Source organism: Canis lupus, chromosome 5 (genome assembly GCF_003254725.2).
Source record: "Canis lupus dingo isolate Sandy chromosome 5, ASM325472v2, whole genome shotgun sequence".
Lineage (NCBI taxonomy): Eukaryota > Metazoa > Chordata > Mammalia > Carnivora > Canidae > Canis > Canis lupus.
In genome coordinates, this window is record NC_064247.1 from 76,053,381 (window position 1) to 76,076,729 (window position 23,349).

At 51.7% G+C, this 23,349-nt stretch overlaps 1 protein-coding gene and 1 long non-coding RNA gene across 4 annotated transcripts in view; one reads left to right on the plus strand and one right to left on the minus strand.

Moving 5' to 3' along the window:
- FA2H (fatty acid 2-hydroxylase) overlaps positions 1-23,119 on the plus strand; it is a 45,386-nt gene extending 22,267 nt beyond the window's left edge. Inside the window, exons 2-7 of the mRNA XM_025426829.3 lie at positions 927-1,019; positions 10,958-11,100; positions 12,108-12,214; positions 18,393-18,565; positions 19,985-20,237; positions 21,630-23,119. Coding sequence (XP_025282614.1) covers positions 927-1,019; positions 10,958-11,100; positions 12,108-12,214; positions 18,393-18,565; positions 19,985-20,237; positions 21,630-21,709 — 849 coding nt within the window. The 3' untranslated portion in view covers positions 21,710-23,119. The remainder of the gene's footprint in view (positions 1-926; positions 1,020-10,957; positions 11,101-12,107; positions 12,215-18,392; positions 18,566-19,984; positions 20,238-21,629) is intronic.
- Positions 8,112-15,213, minus strand: LOC118354715 (uncharacterized). Of its 3 annotated transcripts, XR_007410506.1 has the most exons (4): positions 15,035-15,213; positions 12,148-12,273; positions 10,534-10,782; positions 8,112-9,555 (listed from the first exon to the last, which is right to left on the minus strand). It is a non-coding gene; the product is annotated as an uncharacterized LOC118354715 (long non-coding RNA). The 3 variants fall into 3 exon arrangements; XR_004815685.2 differs by lacking the exon at positions 10,534-10,782; XR_007410507.1 differs by lacking the exons at positions 8,112-9,555; positions 10,534-10,782 and adding an exon at positions 11,011-11,147.
- Positions 23,120-23,349: the final 230 nt, after the last annotated feature.

Genomic DNA, 23,349 nt, shown 5'->3' on the forward strand with positions numbered 1-23,349 from the left:
CACACCGGCCTGCCCTCTCCAGCCTCGCCCTGTGTGACGTCAGGGCCAGCTGCAGCCATGTGACGTTCCTAGTACATTCCATTTCCTTCCAAGTTAGCCTCTCTGCAACTTCGATTTCACCTTGAGCCCATCTGGGCACTTCTGCCAGTTCCACCATGAACACGGCTCCTGACCCATGCATGGGGCTCCTGAAGGGACCCTCTCCCCACTGATGGGCACACAGTCCTAGTCACCCCAGCCTGTGACCCACAGGCTCTGAATTACCATACCAGGAAGGGAGGGAGCTGGGGTAGTCATCGGAATGGCACAGTGAGCCTGCCAGGTGCCAGGGTGCCACCCTGTGACTCCCTCTGCCTGTCACCTGCCAGGGACCTAGAGAGACAGAGAGAGGCTGGCCGGGGGCCCCCTGGTCCACAGTGTACCCACTGATGACTCTCACTTCCCTACAGCCTCTCTGCCAGCTTCTTGTCTCTCCCATATCATTCTGCCTCTTGTTTTTGCAGAAATCATTCTCTTTTTTTGAAGATTATATTTATTTATCCATGAGAGGCACAGAGAGAGGCAGAGACACAGGCAGAGGGAGAAGCAGGTTCCCCGAGGGGAGCCTGATGCAACACTTGATCCCTGGCACCAGGATCACACTCCGAGCCAAAGGCAGGCGCTCAACCACTGAGCCACCCAGGTGTCCCAGAAATTATTTTTTTAAAGAAGAAGAAGAGTCCAGAGAATAACCCAATTGGTGTCCACCTATTTTCAGATGCACTCAGTGCCCTTGATTCCCACCAGCCACACAGCCTACCCCCTGCCCCAGCACGGAGCTCTCAGCACTCCGGGCTGCCTCACTGTGGGGCGGATCCCTGCTCCCCACCCCTTTACCCCCACCCCACACAGCACTGTGGGTAATTACCTGTATTTTCTCTCCCCAGGGCTCCGTGGAGAATGGCACTGTGACCTCTGTGAACACTCGGAAGTCAGACCCTTTCATGGAGCCAAAGCTCAAAATGGTGGACTGGGACCAGGTAGCTGGCACAGGGCGGGGTGGGGTGATGATCCGGGGCTCCTGGGGCCAAGGCGGCAGGGTGGGGAGCCAAAGGCTCTGGTTATTCATAACATTTTCCCAAGAGGGATGAGGATGGGGAAGCAGGTGCTCACAGCTCACAAGCATGATCTGGGGTGGTGATAGATGTGGGGAAACTGTGCACAAAGAGGTGTACGCAGACCCCGGCCCCGAACACCCCAGAGAGTGGTCTCCTCCAAGGACCTAGAGCTGAGAAGAGCATGATGACCAGTTCAGAGGGTCCAGACACAGGGCAGAGCTGCCCCCCTCCCCAGGTACCAACAATCACTCTCAAGAGTCGTGAGCCCATACGAGCTTGGGAGCCTGCTGAGGCAGGGGAGACAGGCTGGAGCCATTCACAACATTGGTCTGCAGGTGCCTGGGAGACCAGGGGGGACCAGACCTGAGTGTCATCTCCCTCCAGCCTGGGTGGGGGGACTGTCCCAATACTGAAATAGACACTACCACACACCTCCACCCATGTATCCTACCTGTGTTGGACACCGGGGACAAGAGACAAACAGGACAGGCCCTGGCCCCCAGGGAGGGGGGCAGGGAGGACAGACCTCCCCCACCAAGTTATTACAACATGGGGAGATGCGAGAAGCACACCCAGAGAGCACGGGTGGCCGGATGTGGGGAGGACTCCACAAAGCTGTTTTCTGGAGCCCTTTGGCCGGGACCCCAGGAACTCAGAGACAGTGTCTGTCACGTGAGAATTGCCTTGCCTCTGGGGGAGCCCATCAGCCCACAGCAAAGACGCCTTTGGGTGCCCTACTAGAGAGGTCGGGACAAGTTGTTCTGGGGCCCATCCCCCTCAGAGAAGCATGGAAACCAAAAGGGAGATGGGCCAGCGGGAGGGAAGGCTTGTCACACAGCGTGTCCAGAGGGCTTACCGGAACTCAGTGTCCTGACCTCAGCCCCTAGGCTTGGCACAACTGCCAAGATCTGAGGTTGGAGGGGTCTCGGTACAAGTGGCTGACTTCTCTGGAAGTTGCAGGACCTTGAGCTTCTTCTGCAGGTGGATAGGATGTGGGCGGAAACTACCAGCTTAAATGCGACAAGGACCCTGGAGGCTGTGGAGTCAGGGCCTCAACCTAGAAAAGGAGGATGTGCAAGGAGATGAGGACGGGTTAGGGAGGATGGCAGGACCAGAGGGTGAGCTGCAGGGTATCAAGCTTGGGGGCTTAGTAGCCAGCGGATGGTACTAAAGGAGGGATCCTTGGGACCAGCATCTGTGGGCCTGGCCTGGGGATTGAGTGTTGGAAAGAAAACACTCTAAGGAGATTGCTGACCAGGGCTGGATGCATATGGGCAGTCCTGTGGTGCAGAGGCAAGAAGGATTCATCCTGGAAGGGAGAGGGCTGTCATAGAGGCTGGCTGGGGACAAGCAGCTCCTGCATGGCCAGCCCTGCCTTGGGGAAGGGTCCTCTGAGGCTCCCCAGACTTCAGGTTCTAGGATGATCCCAGCCACGTCACTGTGTGAGGAGGGAGAGGAGGAATCCAGTCCTGTCCTGCCAATACCCCATGCGAGAGGGGCAGAGGGGTCTCCCCCTGCACCCCGCCCCCTGCCTCCCCTCCCAGAGACAACTCCTGGCTCCTCGCCAGCACAGCCTGACTCACCTTCCCTGCTCCTCTGTGGTTCTCTTTCACACACAGTTTCTCCTTCCTCCTCCCCCCTCCTCCTGGGTCTCTGGGCTGAGAGACAGCCTGGAGACCTGCTCTGGCAAGGGGTACCCCCCCCGGCCCCACTGGGGACTTGGGGGTCAGCACGGAGAGGACCTGAGCTTCCCAGGAGAGGGAACAGTGCTTTGCTAGCTTTTTTTTATTTTTTAATTCATCTACCACGTGGTCAATCCCAGCCCCTTTTGGGGAGCCGAGAGGCTGGGAGACCCCCCAAGCCCCTGGTCTGATTTACATCTATTTCTGCCCCAGGCCACGGGCTTGGGTGGGTCTGTCGGTCTGGACCTTGAGGAGCTGTGGCCAAGAGGGCTGTAGCTTTGCCTCAGCCGGGGTTCCCCAGGCCTGGGCCGGGTTTACACACCGCTTCTGGGACAGAACTTGCCAAAGTTAACCCTTAGTGTTTTGCATTCAAGGGGAGCCCCTCTGGGTGCTGCCAATGAAGGGAGTCTTAGCTTCCAGAACCCAGCCTCCCTAGCCCCAGATGCTGGAGGAGTCGGCTGTGCTGGAAAGCGTGAGGGGAAACTGAGATGGGGTACCGGGGCAAAGGATGGAATGTTCTAAAAAGACAGCAGAAAGGGCCAGGAAGCAAGGCCAGGGTGCCCTGCCCTGCTTGGAGGTGCAATGCGATCTGACTTTCAGGCTCTGTGTGGGATTTTACTGGAACAATTTCTAAATCATTCCTTCAGTCACTGGGCCAGGCGGGATCTAAGCTTCCTTGTGGGATGAGAAACCACATTGTAGCTCCTCACCCTACACTGTGCCCTACTTGCCTCTCCCTATGTTCTGGAACCCAGCCAGCCTGGAGCTTGCCCCAGTAGAGGTGGCCAGAGCTGCCCTGGCTTCTAGGCACACATGGCCTAATTGTCCCACTACCTCTTTTCACCACTTGACTGTGTCCTTTTCAGAGCCCCGCCCCCAGTCCTCCTCCACCCTCCCAACTTTGGGGGCCAGCCTCCCAGTAACTGGATAGAACTGTTGGGATCTGAGGAGTTTGCAGAATTTCTCTGCCCAGAACCCCCTGGTTAATTCAGTTAGCGTTGAATTAACGCTTCTTTTAGTGAGCTCTCACCACATGCCAGACTTGGGCATGCCTGCCAAACTGGGCAGGGCAGTTTATGTATATTATCTATTATCTGATTTAATCCTTTCAATAGCAGGACAAGATAAAGATTAGCATGATCCTGATTTAACTAATGAGGAAGAGCCTAAGTCTCCTGCCCAAAGCGACTCTGCTAGCTGCCTTAGCGGCCCAGCCTGTGGTGACTGCTGAGCCTCCCGCCCTGCTGTGGATCCTAGAACCCTTCCACCCAGACAGTTGGCCAAGAAGACCCTGCAGCCTGTCCTGGGAGAGGGGCTGGCAGGAGGCAGGGAGGAGGCGGAGGTAGAGTCTTCTCCGTCCTGCTTTGGGTTAAGCCAGAACCGCTCCCACAGAACTGCTCCAGCTCCGCAGGCTACCAATGGCGAGGCCCATTCTCTTCCCCTAAGAAACAGGTAGAGTCATCCAGCCAAAGGTCTTACAAAGCAATATGCAACCCCAGGTCCCTATGCCCACATCCCCCATGCACATAACCCTTGGCATCCGGGGCTGCTCCGGGGAGACCCACGGCCTACACAGATGGTGATGTTGGCTACATGGGTTTAACCATTTGGGAGCCTCAGATAAGTTCTCAGTGACCCTGGATCAGAACAAGGGCCCTCTTGGCCAGCCCACATCTGGAGAAGGGTCATCCTCAACATCGTGGGTACAGGTCATCCTCAACATTGTGGGGTACAGGCCAGCACTCTGTCTCCAGTCACCTTGGGTCTCCTTCGGCCTCCTTTCTCACCTTGACCCTCCACAGAGTAGGCGATGGTTGAAAAGGTCCAGCTGCCCAGAGAGACCCACAGGGACCTCCCACAGGGACCTCCCGGGCTATCCTTGTAGGGCCCAGGTCTCCCGAGTCTCTTCGCTGCTCACCCCCTGGCCCAGAGCTCCTGGCCTCTCTTCCAAAATGCTCAGCAGTGCTCAGAAAATACCTGCCCCCGGGAAGAAAACAGGCAGGTGTGCTAGGTGGGCACCGCCCTCTATATCCCTACAGGGGCGGTGGCCAAGGCAGCCCAGGAGACAGGAGATGTGCCTGGGTGGCCACAGACAGCTCCAGGTCTCTTTATCTGCGAGATGGAGGAAATTGTTTCCACCCCATACCAGGGGGATCTGGAAACGTAGGAAAGGGTATGGAAGGTGTGCTGCTGGCAAAAGACCAGAAGCCTTGCTTTGGGATGGGAGTCAGGGCAGGTCCCCTCTACTGTTCTTCAGCCCTGAGGACTGAGCTCCCACTGACTTTCTGTGTGACACGGCCAAACCTTCTCTCTCCCTGGGGTCTGGCCCTTCACCCTTGCTCCCTGGCCACACTCAACTCTGAACCCCTAGGGGGAGGCCTGAGACTGCCACTTCCCCTGGGTACAAGGAGGAGGCGGGTGGTCCAGAACTGCTCTGTGGACTTGAGCTTGTCCAGCCCATTAGACTGTACAGGACGGGCCTGCAGCCCCCCTGTAAGAACCCTGTGGGACCTCAAAGCTCTGTGCTGGGGAATTCACAGCTGTGGGGGGACTGAGCCAGCTGATAGGAGGCCTCCTGGTTGTGGTTGAGATCTTGGAGCTGGGCTGGCTTGAGTGCAAGTCCTGTCTGCCGTATAGTGCAAGTCCTGTCTGCCGTCAGATGCCATTGAGCATCTGACCTCAGTCTCCTCATCTATAAAATGGGGTCATCTCAGTCTTAAGCGCTCCAAGTCACAGCATATGTAGGATAATGGACATGAAGTCTGAGCCCAAGGGGCCTATGACAAGGACAAAGGGGCTGGGATTCCCTGTCGAGCTTCTTGCCTCACGCCTCTCCCCACTGGGCACTGCTGGTTGGAAGCCCATTGGGAGGCATCCCTGGAGCTATGGGCTCTGTGGTTTTGGTGGACATTTCTTTAAACAATTGCCTTACGTCATGGCTGTGGAGGTGGGAGGAACTGCTGGCACAGAGCAGCTGCCCCCTCTCCTCACAGGTGCCGTGTCTGGGGAAAAGTAGGTTCCCAGCTCGCCACTCCTGAGCTGGGGCTGCCCCCCCGGGGAGAACTCTGTGCCTCCTGGCCCCTGTGCTGCCAGGGGAGGGGAGGGAGGGACTTGGGGAGCAGAGGAGGCCCCCTTCCAACCCTGCCAGGATGCAAGCCCTGCCATGCTCCTTCTGAGCCACAGGCTGCCCTTTCCCCCTACAGGCTTGGCTGCAGCTGCATTCCAGACATAGCCCAGGAGGGCTCCCTGCTCCCGTGGGTCAGGGGCAGAGCTGAGTGGGGGAGGGGAGTAGGACTTTGTCCAAACTTACCCCAATTTGCATGTGTTTCCTGGGGCCTGGCCTGTTGTGCAGGATTTTTGAGTTCATAAAAGGACCCCCACCCCCACCAAGCCATTTCTGGGCAAATCTTCACCTTCATCCACACAGTCAGCTTTAGCTGGGCACCCCTGAGTGAATCACTTGTTGTCTCTGAGCATCAAACTCCACCATCTGTGAAAGGAGGATTTGCTACTGAGAAGGTAGCTATGAGCTGTCCTCTCCTACCACCCTCCCTTCTCAAGACCAATTCCCAGCCAGTTGCCATGTTGGAAGTGACCCAGTAAGTGAGAGGTATTGGATGTATTAGTACAAAGCTGAGACTTTCTCTGTCAGTGATCAGGGCTGGAAGAGAATTGAGAAAAGGCACCTTGTTGGTGTGCATACTCTCTAAATCAAGGTTGAGCATATGGTGAATGTCCCAGCCCCCAGGAGACTGTGGGGAAGGAAGCCTGGGTAGGGGGTAGGAGTGGGGAGAGCTCCCACTCCAGGACCAACCAGTCCCATCTTAATAATCACTCAGGAAACCCGGGTGGCTCAGTCGGTCTGTCTTTGGCTGAGGTCAGATCTCAGGGCCCTGGGGTTGAACCCCATATCAGGCTCCCTGGTTTGTGCTCTGTGGGGAGCCTGCTTCTCCTTCTCCCTCTGTAGCTCCCCCTGTTTGTGCTCTCTCCTGTGCTCTCTCTCTCTCTGTCAAATAAATAAGTAAAATCTTTTTTAAAAAGTCACTTGTCCCCTCTGGGCCTCAATATTCTTCCCTATAAAATGGGGAAGTCAGCAAGTTTGGATTTCGGTACTAGCATGGAAGTCTCACTCTACTTCCCATAGAATAGTGGGCTGAGGCTGCAGTAGTGGAAATGTAGGTGTCAGCCATTGAGGACTGAGGGAGATGTTTGCAGAGGGGCCTCCCTCTTGGGATTCTTCCCAGGGTGATGCTTCAGCCTCCAGAGCGAAGTGGTGCTCCCTGGTACCAAGGAGTGCTGCCCCACAGAAACAGACTGTGGGCTAAATATGGACCCAGGTTAGAGGCAGTGAGAGGTCAGAGGCAGCCTTGCAACCAAATCTGGACAGCAAATCTGCCATTTGTACAGTGGCCAGTGCCCACTAGTCTACTCAGGGAGGAAACAGAGCATGTCCAAATACTAGATGGGCCACAGGACATCAAACAAGAGATTCCTATGTTTAAGGGAGTGGAGGGTTGGGGGCCGGCCCTGTCTACCTGAAAACCAGCTTTCCACATCTGCTCTGTCCTTTTGTTCTGTTCCCTTTGCAATAGGGTATAAGAGTCAGGCTAGAATCCTGGCTTGCTGCTCACCTAGGTGTTCTTCCTGTGTCTCAATTAGGCTTATAAATCCTATGCTGTTTTCTATTCATTTTATGAAATAAGGGCAAAATGGATCAATAGGTAAAAATTTGCACAAACCACTGCTAGGCTGAGAGAGAAGCCTGCCTGGCCATACCCCTGTGTTATAGCTTGAAATGTTCACTGTCTGAGGTAGCTAAGTCTGGATTAAGGGCACAAATGAAAAAAGGCATAGAATGTTGTGTGTAGCATGCAAAAATGGAACATATAAAAACCAGGGGTTTCATTCAAGATAGATGGTGATAAGTTAAGGATGCATATTATCATCCTTAGAACAGCAACCATGGGAAAAATACAAAAGGGCATAGCTCAAAAGGTAATAGAGAATATTTCTAATATAGAATATTTCTAAATATTTGATTAATGCAGACAAGACAAGAAAGGAAGATAGTGGAAATAAGTAGAAAACAAACAGCAAGATGGTAGACCTACCCCAGCATTAAATGGACTAAACAATTAAAAGGCAGATATGGTCTGACTAGATTTAAAAAAAAAAAAAAGCGAAACCCAACAATATACTGTCTTCTTTTTTTTTTTTTTTTTTTAAGATTTTATTTATTTATTCATGAGAGAGACAGAGAGAGAGGCGGAGGGAGCCAGAGGGAGAAGCAGGCTCCATGCAGGGAGATTTTATCCAACAATATACTGTCTTAAAGAGATGCACTGTAAATGTAAAAACATACACAAGAGGAAAGTAAAGGGGTAGGAAAAGATAGACCATGCAAACACCAAGCATAAAAAAGCCCAGTGTGACTCTATTAAAATCAGACAAAGTGGGCTTTGGGACAAGGAATATTACTAGGTAGCAAGATGGCTATTTCTGAATAATAAAGGAGACAACTCACCAAAAAGACATAACTTGGCAATCTTGGGCAAGTTACCCAGCTTCATTTCCCATCTGCAAAATGACAATAATAATAGGACCTGCCTAATTTAGGGGTATGGTGAGGATCGAATTATTTAATTCTTTTCTTTTTTTCTCAAAGTATTTAATTCATGTAAGGTGTTAAAACCATGCCTGGCACATGACAAATGCTCTGTGAATGTTAGTTCTCAAGGTTATTGCAATTGGGACAAAGCCTCAAGCTCTCACCATGACCCTGACTTAGCTTCCTCTGAGGTGGGGCTCTGCAGGCTGCTGCAAGATAAGGTGTAAATACAAGCCACCAGCTGGTTCCTCCAGTTCCTTTTCCTGGTAGTGGTGGTGCTGTGTGTGTGCGTGTGTAGAGACATGAGGCAGAGAAATGGAATGAGACAGCATGCACCCAATGAATCTATTTGCTATAGACCCAGGGAAAAAAGTCAGGGAGGTATGGGGACCGGGTCTAGGAAGGGAGCAGGCACCAAGTGGAGTTTGGATGATTGCCTGGCATAACTGGTACTGAATGGGATGGCTCTCGGCTGCCCTGAGTCATCTCCCAGCCTGAGAAGCAGGAAGGCAGCCACTATGTGGAAATTACCAAGTTCACATGGAAGGAACTACAAAGATCTTTGGGCGTTTTCCCCTGGTCACAGGCACAGAAAGAATAGCCAGTGAATTCCCTGCTTTCCCTACACCCCTGCTCGAAGGCAGTGATAGTGGGGCTGGTTTCATCAGCGACAGGGCTGGGAGATCTGCTAAGGCCACCCCAGCTTTGGCCTGGAGATCTGGACAAGGATGACATTCCTGCCGGGGATGTGGGAAGAGAGGTCTCTAAATCACTGCTGACTCCTTTTCTTCTCCTTTACTCTCCTGACACTACCTCCCTTCTCACACGCAGTGGCTGCCTACCTCCCTTGTTTACAGATTTATTGACATCCACTGCACATTGGGCGCACCTCACCCTATCCCCTATCGTGGATGGTAGGTCAGGGCGCACCAGGCTTGATAGATGAGAGAGCCTAGGAGCTCCAAGAGGTAAAGGCACTTGCCCATGGCTGGTAAATGGCAGAGTCTGGCTTTCAAGATGGTCCCTCACTACAAGTTCATTGTTCTTTATCAGTTTTAGTTTACTGACTTTGGTACAGGTTAATCTTCTTTAATACATTCATCAGAAATCTTCAAGGGTTTCCCATCGCCTAGAGCTGCAGCTTCCAAGCTTTTTTGATCTTTCATTCCTGTGAGTAAAACATTAAGAGCACATTCTCCATTGTATGTCCATTTTAATTATAAATTATTTGCAAATGCTAATGTACTCTTGTATTAGAAAGCATTCATTCATATGTGGTTTCAAGATGAGATAAATATATTACCAAATAGAAAGAGTCTCTAATATTTCCTCTCTGTGTCTGCGGATCAGCCTGTGGATCCCCTAGGATATGCATACGTCCCCACCTTGGAAACAATTGGCCTGAAGGATAAAGTGCTAACTCATGGGCCTAGGATGGGACGCTTTGCCATCTAAAACTGTCAGCAGATTTCTTCCCACTGTCCTGCAGATCAGTGTCAAGGTGCCAAATGGACCACAGTCATTCTCAACGCTACATCTCCCTCTACACCCTTCCCCTCTCCTCCTTTCTAAGTCCTCCATGCTGGGTGAGCTCTAGCACAAACCCCAGGTTTTCTGCAAAGTCTTTCTCTTTGACCCTGAGCATTCGTGCCAATTGTTCGACCTCTGAATCTCAGCCTGCCTGCATCACCACTAAGCTATCTCACCTGGCATGTTTAGATGAATCTTGCCAAGCACTTTATGCAGGTACCATTATTATTACTTCCATCTCATAGCTGGGGAAGCTGAGGCTCAAAAAGGTCAAGTAAATTTCCAAAGACACACACTAAGTGATGGATTTGTACCCTGGCCTGAGGTCTAGACTCAACTCTGATTAAGCACTAAGCTATATAAAGCAAAGATGGTCTCTTACACTCCTGGTTTTGTTTTGTTTTGTTTTGTTTTGTTTTGTTTTGTTTTGTTTTGTTTTCTCTCAACAGCTTGCTAAAAACACATATATAGATGAAATATCAAGAAAATTTTTGAATGAATGATAGTTTGAATGGATGAATGAATGAATCACCCAGGCCAACATCAAGAAGAAAGCCCATGGTAAAGGGGGAAAGGCCTCTTTTATTGCCAGTACAGAATGTATTGGCTCCTGTACCTAGAGTTCTGAGAAAGACTTCAGGCTTCAGGCATGGCTGAATCTGGCTGTGCAGGTGTCATCTCCCAGATTCAGTGTCTCTGACTCCCGGCATGGCCATCCTCTGTGTTAACCAAGTCCTCAAGTAGGCTTTGCTGGCAACTCCAGGGTTCTGCCCTGCCAACGTAGCAACTCCAGCAGGAAGAAAGAAAGAGTGTCTGATGGCTCATTGCTCCAGCTCAGGTCATGGGCCTGTCCTAGATCACATTTCTGTGACCAGGAGGTTGAGATGAGGGGCTTGGTCAGTTCTGGGATCATTGAAATGGAAGGGTGGCTAGTGCCATTCAAACCACAAGAGCTGAGGTGGAGGATGGGGGTCAGGATATTGGAAGAATGAGTGTGCACAGGTATGAATATCAGGTCCACTTGACTTTGTCTCTTGCAGGATTTGGTAGACTGGCGGAAGCCCCTACTGTGGCAAGTAGGCCACCTGGGAGAGAAGTACGATGAGTGGGTCCACCAGCCAGTGATCAGGCCCATCCGCCTCTTCCACTCTGACCTCATCGAGTCCCTCTCCAAGAGTGTCTGGTGAGCCCTGCTCAGGGCCCATGGTGGGCTATTCCTCTCTCCTGATGCTGCCAGTCAGATACAGAAGGGGAAGGTGCAACTGGGTCCCTCCCCCAGAGCCCAGAGCTACCCTGTAAGCTCTTGGGGATAGTGGAACATGCCATAGACACAATCCATTCCTCTGCATGGTTTGTCCATTGAGTGAGTGGCAACTGAACATGTAGCCAGAAACCACTTTAAATGTCACCCTTGTTCTTTTTTTTTTTTTTTTAGCTGCCTCCAACAGCTTTTATTTGTTTATTTTATTATTTTATTTTTTTAATAATAAATTTATTTTTTATTGGTGTTCAATTTGCCAACATACAGAATAACACCCAGTGCTCATCCCGTCAAGTGCCCTGCTCAGTTCCCGCCACCCAGTCACCCCCACCCCCCGCCCTCCTCCCCTTCCACCACCCCTAGTTCGTTTCCCAGAGTTAGGAGTCTTCCATGTTCTGTCTCCCTTTCTGATATATCCCACTTATTTTTTCTCCTTTCCCCTTTATTCCCATTCACTATTATTTATGCTGAGTGAAATAAGTCAATCGGAGAAGGACAAACATTATATGTTCTCATTCATTTGAGGAATATAAATAATATAAATAATGTCACCCCTGTTCTATTCTAGACTCTTTTGAGGATTTTCCAGCCTCTAAAGCCCAAAGGAATAATTTTGCCTGCAATTGGCTTCTTTGCCACAAGAGGTCAGCATCTATCCAGCTGCGCAGAGTCTAGCCACAGGGATGCAGTTCTTTTCTGCCAATAACTTATCTCAGAGGTGGAAGCAAATAGACTTACAGTGTCTCTCTTCTTTTCTCCTCCCTGGCCCCAAAGCAGTGTCCCTTTGGCCCTGTGTCTCCATATGCTTCCCGTACATGCTTTGGTCTCATTTATTCCTTCCTATCATTGAGAGGTGCATTTCTGGGGAAGCTGGACACTGTCGAGCGCCTGTGTATGTCTCTCTCTTTACCCCGATGGCCCTCCTGCAGGTACAGTGTCCCTGTCATCTGGATGCCCCTGATGCTGTACCTCAGTTGGTCCTACTACCAAACCCTCGCTCAGGGCAACGTTCGACTCTTCGAGTCCTTCAGCACAGGTAAGGTTGGTTCCTCTTCGCGAGCAGGAGATTCCAGTGCTGTCTCTGGTCCTGAGTTTCTAAGAACATAGAACCCCAAACAACATCATAAACGTTTGTAAATGAGGCCTCTCTGTAGCAATAGACTTCCAGAGAACAATGTCAGGCTCCCCTCACCCCAACCCCAAATGGATAAAGAAAAAAAAAAAAAGACCAGCAACATGTTAGCAGACACTAAATGGAATCATGTTGTCAGATGTAGCCATAAAGGAGAAGGCTTCTTGCTGAGTCTAATGCTGGAAAATGTGTGACTTGGGATTGTCAAGAAACTGAGTTAAATCATTTCAGTAGGGGCAGCCCTGGTGGCTCAGCAGTTTAGCGCCGCCTGCAGCCCAGGGTGTGATCCTGGAGACCCTGGATCGAGTCCCACATCAGGCTCCCTGCATGAAGCCTGCTTCTCCCTCTGCCTGTCTCTGCCCCTCTCTCTCCTCCCTGTGCATTCTCATGAATAAATAAATAAAATCTTTAAAAAAAATCATTTCAGTAGGTGCACAGCTGAGAGCTGGACCCCAGGTGCTCCAAGAACACAGCACAGATTAGAACGTAGGAGAGAAGGATGGGGGAGTGCCCTGCAGTGTCCCTACAGGCCTGCACAGCAGAGCCCCTGACTTGGAGTACCAACCCCCTAGCCACTGCTGAGCGCTTGGCACACGCCAGGCCTGCTGCTTTCCGGGGACCATCTCTCTTACTCCTCCCAGCATTCCCACAAGAGAGGCACTGTCATCATGCCCTTTTAGAGATGAGGAGATGGTGCCTTAGGGAAGTCAATCGAGTGCTTCAGGGTCCCATGGCTGGGACAGGTTTGGGGGTTGCCACTTTTGCCAGCCTGCCTCCCAAGCTTACTGATTTCCAGGTACCTCTAGGAACAAGTCACCTGCCCTGATGGCCTTCTGACCTGGCTCAGCCTGCCTCTGGGAGGTACTAGCCCCTGGTGGGTGGCTCCAACCGAGGCGAGGTTGGGGGATAGGTGGAAAATGGCTGCTGGGGGTAGTTGAGGTGGGCTTTTCCCTCCTGATCCCACATCATGTTCTTCAGAGCCTCCCTCTCTCTGCCACACACGGGCTCCCTCTCCCTATACTCCGAGGCTTCATTCCTGCCTGCCTCTGCTGGGAGTGGCAAGCTGAGGGTGTGAATGGCTTAGAGGAGAGGGGCCAGGGCCACAGCGACCAGGGTCTCAGTTTCCCCAGCTGGCCCGGGGCAGAGGCGGATGTGGTGGGAGCTGAACAGGCTGTAGGAAGTCCCCCAGAGCCCGGACCCGCTCCCGCTCACTGAGGGTTAACCCACACACCCTGCAAGCCGCGGTTACCCTTTTCTGCCCACGCTGAATAGCTCAGGCACAGCACAGGGCTTGTTGCTCAGAAGGCCTGCTCACTGAATCGCCCACTGTCCACCCGGCGCTCCCCTAACAATCAGCAACAGTGGCAGGGCCGCCAAGGCTGGCAGCCGGAGGGGGAAGGGGATGCCGGCGCTTTGGCCAAGGTCCCTCTGCAGGATTCCTCCAGAGATGCCACTCAGTACCAGCTCCGGCCGGATGGGCCGACAGGGGTGATGCTGGGGTGACAGGGCGGGCAGAGACCTGACCTATAGGAGGGGACTCTTCTGTGTGGCAGGGAGGGTGATCTGAGGGCTGGGTCCGAACACAGCCTCCGCAGAGAGCTGAAATGTGCCATCTGAGAGAGGGCCAGTGTAGAGTCTGTGACCACAGTGCCAGTGATGATGGCACAAGAGAGATGCATCCGCATCCCTCCCTCATCCCCTAGCTCATCAGACGAGCCCCAGGCCCCAGGCAGAGGACATAAGAGCCGCAGAGTGAGGCTAGGGAATGCTCGCAGGGTCCCAATGCAGCTGCTGGACAAAGGATACACCACAACAAAGGCAGAAAGGTCAGGGTGCCAAGAAGCACCTGATGGAGGCTGAACAGGGACACCAGTTCTGCAAACCTAGGATGGCCCCTGGAGCAGTTCCTGGGAGCAGATTAGAGCACGCACCACACCAGAACCATTGCCAGGCAGCACCCTAGGGGTACTGGCCTCCATGGGGACTCTGTTGCAGGACCCCCAGCAAGGGCCAAGACCAAAATCCGTGGCCAGGGAATGTTCCTGTGTGTCCAGTCCTTTCCCTGCTGTCAGGAGAGCTAAGCAGCAAGGTAGGGCTCCTGCGCCCTGTGCAGGGGAGACAAGGGGCTGGGCTGGGAACCCTCTCCCTCGACCAGTGACCCTCCAGAACTCTACAAGGAGAATCAAGACAAGATGAGCACAATAGGAGCGCAAGTTAGAACTTAGATGTATTTTGCCTCATACTTAAATTTAAATGGCTCCATTTAAAAATCGTGGTAGCAACTTATTATATATGAAGATCACTATATCATTAGTATTAATAGATAATATTATATTAGTCTTACTGTATAATATATATCCTTATCATATAGTCACGTATTCTGTGACTCCTCCCTCCTAACAACAGTCTTTCATGACGTGTAGGATTAGTTTTACTGTTGAGAAAATATTGAGATGGTGCAGAGCCAGGATTTGAACCCAGGGCTACAAATCCAAAATACGTGCTCTCTGTACTCCACCAGAGGGTTCTGAGGAACCCAGGGAAGAGGTGTCAGAGCTTCCCTGGAAGCAAGGCCCTCTTGCCTCCCAGAGCAGCCCCGCCAGGGCCAGATGGCCCCTCACATTGCGGTCAGGCAAGCGTCTTGTACCAAACGTGGACTCAGCTTAGGTTGACATCCTGGTGAACATCCACCCACCGAGCTTAGTACAGTCCCCGGGACAGTACCTGGCAGAGCTACTCCTTAGGAGGAAGCCACCTTCTGGTGCAAACTCCTAGGGATCTAGCTGTACATCACTGCTCCGCGGCCCCGGAAGGCCCAGGGTCGGGAGGGGTTGCAGTCAGCAGTATGGTCCCATCTGAGAAGACTTCAAGCCTCTCTTTTTGCTCACCCCCCCCACCCCAGCTTGACCTGGTACAAAAGGTCAAGTTCACTTTGGTCCTTGATTGTTTTGTCAGAATGGGGCTGGGCCCAGATTCTGTTTCAAAGAGCCGGAAGGTCCCTCCCTGCCCCTTTGCTGTCCTGGGCTTTCTTCCTTCCTCAGCAGCCATGGGTGGTCACCCACACTCGGCCCACTGGCCCATGGCCAGTGCATTGGGGACGGGGACGGATGGTAGAACAGCAGCCACAGGGCAATGTGACAAGTGGGACATGAGGGGTGGGGCCGGTGCTTCCAAACCAGCCCAGGTGGGAATGAGGGCATCTGGCTTCTCGCACCAGACACCTGGGCTGAATCTCCAAGGATAAAGGGGCAGGGAGAGGATCCCAGTAAAGAAAATATGAGCAAAATTAGGGATACAGTAGGAGTGGGGAAAAGGGAGGATGAGTACATCTAAGGAGCCACAGGGCTTTGGTTTAGCCCTTCAGTACAGGTGACAGGGAAACGAGGCAGGGACGTGGCTGGCAGCACGGGTCTCAAGGGACTCTGAGTGCACTGCTGGGGATTTGGCCTTTACCTAACAGTAATGAGGTCCCAAAAAAAGGCTTTGAACAGTATATGGCAACAGGGAATTGGGATGGGAGGCAGATGCCTCATTGGGCAAGAGGTGATAAAGTGGTAAGGGGATTAAAAGCAGCAAATGGACCAGATTTTTTTAAATTGAGATGAGATTCACCTAATATAAAATTAACCATTTTAAAGTGAGCCTTTCAGTGGCATTTAGTGCATTTACAACGTTGTGCAATCACCACTTCCATCTAGTTCCAGAACATGTTCATCACCCCAAAAGGAAATCCCGAACCCATTGAGCAGTCACTCCCCATTTTTCTCTCCTCCAGCCCCTGGTAACCACCAAATACAACTTCTGCCTCTATACATTGGCCAATTCTGGACATTCCATACAAGTGGATTCATACAACACATCGACTTTTGTATCTGGCTTCTTTTACTTTGCCAAGACATGTTAAAGAGGAGGAATTACAGAGCCTGGTGCCATCTGGATGGATGCAGAAAAGGATCAGCTAAGCATTAGGTCATGTGTGGATGTCGGAACCCTGGCTGAGGAAAGAACCCATGAGGAGCAACCTAGGAATGACAGGATGGGCAGGAAGAAGAGGAGGAGGATTGGCTTCATTTGGCAGCTGTTGACTTTGGGGCCTGTGGTTAGCCGTATAGAGGTGCCCTGTAGCAAGTGGCTGTCCAGGACCGGGGTGGAGGTGGAAGTCTGGGCAGGGGTTGGGGGGGTAGCCTCTTGGTGTGACTGACTTCCACCAGCAGAGGGTGTGTGGAAGTAGAGAGTCAAGGCTTTGACGCTGGGGACAGAAGCAGCATTTCCATGATGGTACCTGACAAGGGGCATCTAGAGAAGAGGAGAAAAGCTAAGTGACCCAGTGGGCAGGGAGACAAGCTGTGTATTCTAACCATGTGGGTTGTAGAGCTTTGGAGAATCTGAAGCTATGGACTTGCTCCCTTGAAACATCCCACAAAAATCAAAAGATGCAATATAGTTACAATATGAACCAGCAACTTCACTCCTAGGCTTGTCCCCAGGACATCTGAAAACATACCCCCACAAAAACTTGTACACGAATGCTCATGGCAGCATTATTCTTAATGGCCCCGAAGTAGAAACAGCCCAGATGTCCATCAACTGATGAATGGATAAACAGAGGTGGTACAGCCGTACAAGGGAAAAATATTCAGCCTCCTGACACATGCTACAACACAGATGTGCCTTGAAAACAGTCCGTGTAAAAGAAGCCAGTCATAAAGACCACATGTTGTAGGATTCCTCTTATATGGAATATCCAGAGTGGGAAAATCCATAGACAGAAAGTAGATTTGTGGTTTCCAGGGGCTGAAAAGCAGCAAGGGTGGGAAAGACGAGTGACTGCTAGCGGAGACAGGTGTTTCTTTTTGGGGTGATAGAAATGTTCTAGAATTGACTGGTGATTGGTTGCACAATAGTGAGTGTACTAAAAAAAAAAAAAAAGACCCACTGAATTGTATACTTTAAGTGGGTGAATTCTAGGATATGTGAATTATATTTCAATAAAGCTGTTATTTTTCAAAATGGAGAGGAAGTCTGGCCAGAGCAATGGCTTGTGGAGAAAGATACAGCTTAGGTGTGGAGAAAACAGTGACCAGAGCTGGCGTCCCATGAAGCCAAGAATGAATGGGGAAAAGAAATGAGAGCTTCCAAGACTGCAGGCTGTCTTCAGAGGGGTGGGGTGGGTAACCTCACACATGATGACAATCCCATGTCTCCGGTCTTCTGGTCTCTGAAGAATCATCTTCAGGGTTTTTACATGTCCCTCTTACGCTATGACTTCAAGTCTTGTCTGTTAATGTTTCTCTACTTGGATTTTTCTGTCCTTCCTGCCCGCCCCCTCTGCCATCCTTGGTTGCTGACATTTTCCTCAATAATCCTCTGGCTCTACTGGCTTCATTGGGATCATCCTTCCCTCTTTCCTGTGCCACTGATGCAAGGTCCCCGCCCCCCACCAGACGTGTCAGCCATTTGGATTGCTTTAACAGGACATCACAGACCAAGTGGCTTATAAAAAACAGAAATTTATTGCCCACAGTTCCAAAGACTGGAAGTCCAAGATCAGGATGCCATCCTGGTCCGGTGAGGGGCCCCCCTGTAGGTCCCAAACTTCTCATTGTATCCTTACATGAAGCTCAGCGGGGTCTCTTTTATGGGAGCGCAGGTCCTGTTCAGGACAGCTCCACCCTCATGACCCAATCACCCTCTAAAGGCCCCATGTTCCAATACCCTCACATTGGCAGTGAGGTTTCAGTTCATGTAAGAATTTGGAGGCGGACACTTTGAGACCAGCACCGGGGAGAGTTCCAGCACTGGCAACAGCTGCTCCCCTTAGCCCTCCTAAGGGAGATCTCAGACCTCTTGCCAGCAGCCCCATTGTTCCCCGAGAGGACCCCTCCAAGCCTAGCACAGATCCTCACAGCCTCCTGCCCATTTTGACCCAAGAGCCCCATCAGTGTGGCCAGCCCCAGAGCTGCTAGATGTAGAGCAGCAGCTCCCAAGGTGACCAGACAGCGAGATGGGACGTCTGGAGCCACCAGGCATCGCTGCCCATGGGGGGCCGCCCTGACTTGGCCTCTCTCCTGCCATTCTGCAGAGTACTCAGTAGCCATGCCTGAGTCTGTGTTCCCGGGCCTCTTCATAATGGGGCTGTTCCTCTGGAGCCTCTTAGAGTACCTCATCCATCGCTTCCTGTTCCACATGAAGCCCCCCAGCAACAGCTATTACCTCATCATGCTGCACTTCGTCTTGCATGGCCAACACCACAAGGTGAGCAGGGCCGGCTCCGTAACCAATGCAGGGGGGCTGCTGATCTTTGTGGGAGTCGGGGTGGGAACAGGAGGCAATTGGGGCATTCGATGTTGCTCAGAGGGGTGACCGGATCCTAATCTGAACTGGGCGTGGACAGAGTGAGGGTGCGTGCCCGCACACCAGGCCTGCTGCAGGTGCATTTCAGAGTCATCTTTCATCTTCACAGCAACGAGTTCATTTATTCATCTCTTCAACCAGTGTTCACCACCGAGTGCTCACCATGTGCAGGCACTGTTCTAAACAGCATTGAACAAAACAGTAAAAAAGTCACTGCCCCTGTGCAGCTTCCTTCTGAAGATGGTGCTACAGTTCTCTACATTCCACAGAGCGGCACACTGAGGCTTGGAGAGATTAAGTAACTGAGGGACTTGCCCAAAGTCACACCTGGCACAGCCAGGAGGTCATGCCCCATTCTATGAACTCCAGAGTCTGTGCTCTCAGCCATCCACCACCACCCTGGGGCTCTTCGGAGACAGTATGCCACCCAGAGGCTGGGAGCAGAAGCCAGGGCTGACCCAGGAGGCTGCACCCCACCCCCCACCCGCCAGCTGCTTCTCCGTTCCTGCACCAAGCAGTTCTCAACCTCTCCCAGGGCATCCCTTTGTTCTTCCCTCCCTCCTCCCCTCCCTCCGTTCCTGCTTCCTGCTAGGAGCGCTGGGGGGTGGGACGCATCAGCACATTGCTCTGTGGCTATCACCTGCTTTCTCTCCCCCCTAAGCCCAGAGAGGGCCTATCTCTTAGAATACTCACCAAGGCATCTCTAAAATCTTGCCTCTAATACCAGGCCCTTAGCTTTTGAAGCTCCAGAGCCCTGGACTTGGCTCTTTGGTCTGGCTCACAGTGACCACACCCCCTCGGAACCAAGAAGGGTTCCTATTAGGATGTGGGGATGAGGAGAGCAGCGTATCCAGAAACACTCCCAGTAGCATCGACCCTGTGAGCCTGCATTCCCCTCAGCTTGCTGCTGTGCTGCCCTCCCAGTCAACATCAGGCCTCAGTCCAGGGACCCTGGTGGTATTTGGTGCTGGGGCTCCTCTCTAGCACTTTACAAATTCCAGAGCCAAAGCAGCCTCATGAGCATAAAGCAGGACTCTGAGCCATGAACACCCCACCCATGTCACATCCACCACCATGTTCTTGGACAGGCTTCCAGGTCCCATCCTGGTTTGGAAATCCAGAGCAGGACAGTCTTTCAAGGGCTTTCAGGGGTGGTGGCCTGCCCTCCCCAAATCCACTGAAGGTGCCAAGCCCGCCCACGACAGGTTGCTGTCACCATGCTGGGATGTGTGGGGACTGCTCCATCCCATCCGCTGCCATGCTGTGACTCCAGACAGGTGGACCCGACTATCTTCTGACCTTGAACTTCTCTATCCACAGGCACCCTTTGATGATTCCCGCCTTGTCTTCCCCCCTGTGCCAGCTTCTTTGGGGATTGCCTTATTCTACCTTATTCTACGGCTCCTCCTGCCCGAGGCAGTGGGGGGTGTTCTGTTTGTCGGGGGCCTTCTGGGCTATGTCATCTATGACATGATCCATTACTACTTGCACTTCGGCTCGCCACACAAGGGCTCCTACCTGTACCACATGAAGGCCCACCACGCCAAGCATCACTTTGCATTTCAGAAGTCAGGTGAGGTCAATACATCCCTGCCTCAATTTGTTTATTTATTTGGCAGCCACTATGGAGCCCCTCACCAGGGCCAGGCACTGTTCTGGGTACTGGGAATACAGGGCAAGTAAAGTCTGGGCCTCCTACCCTGATCACTGGGAGACAAAGAAACCAGTAATGAGCAAAGATAATTTTTTAAAATATTTTATTTATTTATTCATGGGAGATACAGAGAGAGAGAGAGGCAGAGACACAGGCAGAGGGAGACACAGGCTCCATGCAGGGAGCCCAATGAGGAACTCAATCCCAGGACTCCGAGATCACAACCTAAGTCGAAGGCAGACTCTCAACCACTGAGCCCCCAGATGCCCTGGGCAAAGATAATATTGGACAGTGATAAGTTCCACAGAGAAAAAAAACCAACAGGATGTGGGGCAGGATCCATCCCTGTCTAACCAAATATAATGCAAGCCACAGATGTGATTTTAAATTTTCCCGCAGCCACATTGACAAGTAAAATTAAACAGATATAATTTAGTTTTAATAATATATTTTATTAAGCCAAATACAACCAAAATATTATCATTTCAACCTGTACCCAATATAAAAAAATCACTAAGGAGATATTGTACATCCTTTTTCGTCTATTAAGTCTTTGACATCTGATGTGTACTTTGCGCTTACAGCACATCTCAACTCAAGTGCTAAGTTTTCATTAGAAATACTTGATCTATATTTAGAGTTTATAAAAATTGACTATAAAAGAAGCCCAAAAAAGTAGATTCACATAGTTGTCCTAAATGTGCTTAAAAGTTTTCCGGCAACTCAATCAACTGTACGTTTTTCAAACTGAAATTTAAGTTAATGAAATTAAGAATCTAGTGCCCCCATAGCTCTAGCCACATGGTCAGTGCTCAGCAGCCACACGGGCCAGGGGCTCCCGCATCAGACAGCGCAGCACTAGGGACAGTGGTCCGGGAAGGTGCCTTTACAGCCTGGGGCATCAGCTAAGAACAGCCAGCATCCAACGTCTAGGGAAAGAGCATCCCAGGAGCAACAGGTGCAGAGCTTCTGTTCCAGCCTCTGAAGCAGGAATGAACTTGGCATCTCCAAAGAGAAGGAAGAGGCCAAAGCGTGAGAGAGAAGGGAAGAGTTAGGCAGGACCAGGTTCTCCCAGGAACTCAGTCTGGATAGGGAACTTGGGTATATTCCAATGGCATCCTTGGGGGACTAGAGACACAAATATCGGGCTCTTGACTTTTGCCAGGACGGCCCTGAATGCTGGGAAGACCAGTGGGGATAGATGTTCAAACCTTGCCTGTGCGCTGGCCCTCCCCAGGCTCCCTTCCTGAGGAAACCGCTCCCCCATCTTTACTGGTGCCTCATCTTCTTCCCATTTGTTCCCCTCTCTAGGATTTGGCATCAGCAGTAAATTGTGGGATCACTTCTTCCACACCCTTATACCGGAAGAACCCCACCTGAAGATGCAGTGACAACTCCCAGCCCCCTGGTCCGGCCCTCAGCCCAGCCGTGGCCCCTTTTCCCACCCCCGCCCCCATCCAGACCCTGCAAAGAGGTTTGCTTGGCCAGGCAGGACAGGCTTGGCCAGGCCTTTGTGCTTGGTGGGGAATGCTGGGGAAACCAGGAAGACTGGGGCTGACCCTGAGACTGCCATCCTGGCCCACCACAGGTGGGTCACATCCACTAAGCAGCCAAGTAGGTCTCAGGGACTAGCACTTTCCTGGGTCATCCTGGCCTCTCCACTAGCATCCCTGACCTGAGCCTTAGCCCACAGGACTGCGCAGGACCTGGCCAATGGGGAATTTCCCAAGGGGAATGAAGGAAACTGACCCCTGGGGCCGGGCCTGTGTCCCACCTATGCCTTAGCACCTTGGACTTCCTAGGACACACCCCCACAGTGGAGCTGCCAGCATTAACAGCAACGAGCGGGTCTGCAGGGCCCATGTCCCTCGTCTTCCTCACCTTCCTCTCCTGGGGAAATCTGGTGGCTTTTGCTGTTCTGATGAATGGAGAACACAGAGGTGGATGAAGTGCTCTCGCGAGAAGAGACAACATGATGCCTCCCATAGGCCACCTCCAGTTCCCGGGACAGTGCTTTTGGACCCGCCAATCACAAATGCCAGCTGTACCGCCAGATGCCTCAGGCTGCAACACATCCAGCACCCACACACGTGGCCCTCACATGCCTGTGCAGATGGGTGGGGGGTGCTGATGGGAGCCCAGGTTTCTCTCTTTAGGAAACACCAGCTTCTCTGGCCCTCCCCTCCCCTGCCATTAGAATCACAAAGCTTTTCCCCCAAGGGAGGCTAAAGAGGCCTCTCCAAGGGTAGGAACCCCACCCCACATCTGGCCATTCTTGACCTCCACCTGGCATAGGTAGGCCTCTGCCCCCCTCACTCAGGACCCTTCCAGTACTGCCTCCTTACGCCAAGAAGGAGCCTCACGCGGTGCCTTATCTCCCCTTTTGCTTTCCTGCACCTCCACCAGCAGAAGAGTGCCCGCCCCTTCTTCCTCATAACCAAAACCCTCACTGCTCATAAGAGGGTCTTATTTATAAACTACATAAATGTCCCTAGTCTGGCCCCAGACCAAGTAGCTGCTCAGACTGCCCTATCTAATCCTGCATGTCAGGCTTATGTAAAAAAAAATGCGTCCTCTTTTTGTTCCCTTCTTACCCACAAACCGTTACTACTTGAATTTTTTTGAAAACTCGATGAGTGTAAAGGCTAAAAAGAAGCAGTGTGTTGGATCCTGTGATTTGTATTGTTTACTGTGGAGCTATTTAAAGATTTCAGAATAAATATACAAACTACAATTGTGAAATAAAGATGTAAATAAATTGTATATTTTGAAAAATAAAAACACTGAAAAAGTCAACAAAACTTTGCTGCTGTTTGTTGATGGTGCCTCACCAAACTTCATGGCTGGGGAGGGGCAGCCAGGTGGGGGATGGGAGTAGCTGGCCCAGGAGGGAGGAGTATTTATTTTATCACTGATCAAGCTGTGTAGACCTGCAGAGCAGCATGATGATAAAAAGCAGCCCCTATCCTCTTCTCGGTTTTATTACTGTTTTAAAATTCTCTGTAGGGGTACCTGAGTGTCTCAGTCGATT